The following is a 1,155-nucleotide window of genomic DNA, read 5'->3' on the forward strand; positions in this document are numbered from 1 at the left end:
ACAATTGACACCTCTATTAAACTTCAACTGTTGTTACTACATGGTCATAAGTTATACTAACATGGTATGTTCCTTATTTAAATTTATGAAATATTTCTTCTCTGAATATTTTTATTACATACAATTTTTTATTTTATAAATTAGCCCTCTACAAGGAATATATTTTACCTTTTCAGGTTTTGGACATTTTTGAAAACAATAAGTATTTTCAGATGGTTATGGAGAAACATGGGTCAGGTATGGACCTGTTTGAGTTCATTGATAGAAATCCTCATTTGGATGAACCACTGGCTAGCTACATTTTCAGACAGGTCAGTAGTATTAATTGGTCATGTAAAACTTTTCTGGAATGATTGCAAATTTTTGTAATGATTTTGCTAACTAGAACCTCATACATATTTTTCTCCTGAAAAAATGTTGGTTTAACAATAATATTTTTGATACATTTCCCTGTATTCCAATGATATCAAGTATTGGTCAGCTCAGCTTTGTATTTTTATGTTAAGACACACTGTTCGTGAGTTCTGCCTTAGGGATCTTTGTGTCAAATGAACTGTAACATCAAAAACAGTTAGAAAGCTCACCGATGTCCTTCTCTTCAAGGATTCAGATATATGAGGAAATAATTATGTTAATGTTCATCTGTGATCTGTTTTGTTATAGATTGTAGCAGCATTGGTTCACTTACACAAACTGAACATTATTCATCGAGATGTGAAAGATGAAAATGTGATCCTGGATCAGTTCTTTCATGCTAAGCTGATTGATTTTGGATCGGCCACTTTTCTCTCTCCTGGGAAGTACTACTCTACATTCTGTGGGACTATGGAATATTGTAGCCCTGAAGTTTTAGTAGGAAACAAGTAAGTTCAGCCCACTAGTCAACATTCTCACTGAGTTTAATCCATTTCTATGTCTACGGTAGATGTAAATCTAGTTAAGTCATATGAATTTGTTTACACAAGGTTCTCCCATGTTTACATAATTTTTGGCAGCCATGTATTTGTTTCAAAAAGGCCATCTTGGCCCCTGTGTTGGGTACAAAATACATATAACAAACCAAAGATATGCTTATATGTTTCAAAAACAAAGTGTGGACATTTGTAGACAGTGGTGCTTAGTGGTGTAATACACAACATCATAAGAGGTTAAGTG

General features: G+C 33.4%; 1 protein-coding gene across 1 annotated transcript; it reads left to right on the forward strand.

Annotated features, from left to right (window-relative positions):
- Nucleotides 1-177: 177 nt before the first annotated feature.
- LOC111084392 (PAS domain-containing serine/threonine-protein kinase-like) lies at nucleotides 178-892 on the forward strand. Its single transcript, XM_022381118.1, has 2 exons — nucleotides 178-311; nucleotides 664-892. Exons 1-2 carry the CDS (start codon nucleotides 213-215, stop codon nucleotides 865-867), a joined length of 303 nt encoding a protein of 100 aa, XP_022236826.1. The 5' UTR covers nucleotides 178-212; the 3' UTR covers nucleotides 868-892.
- The last annotated feature ends 263 nt before the right edge of the window (nucleotides 893-1,155 follow it).

Source organism: Limulus polyphemus, unplaced genomic scaffold, assembly GCF_000517525.1.
Source record: "Limulus polyphemus unplaced genomic scaffold, Limulus_polyphemus-2.1.2 Scaffold22158, whole genome shotgun sequence".
NCBI classification, from domain to species: Eukaryota; Metazoa; Arthropoda; class Merostomata; order Xiphosura; family Limulidae; genus Limulus; species Limulus polyphemus.

Excerpts from the sequence above, each read along its gene's own strand:
- LOC111084392 (XM_022381118.1), top strand. The coding sequence starts at position 213 with ATGGTTATGGAGAAACATGGGTCAGGTATGGACCTGTTTGAGTTCATT. Across the intron at positions 312-663 it reads CTAGCTACATTTTCAGACAG|ATTGTAGCAGCATTGGTTCA; the intron begins GTCAGTAGTATT and ends GTTTTGTTATAG.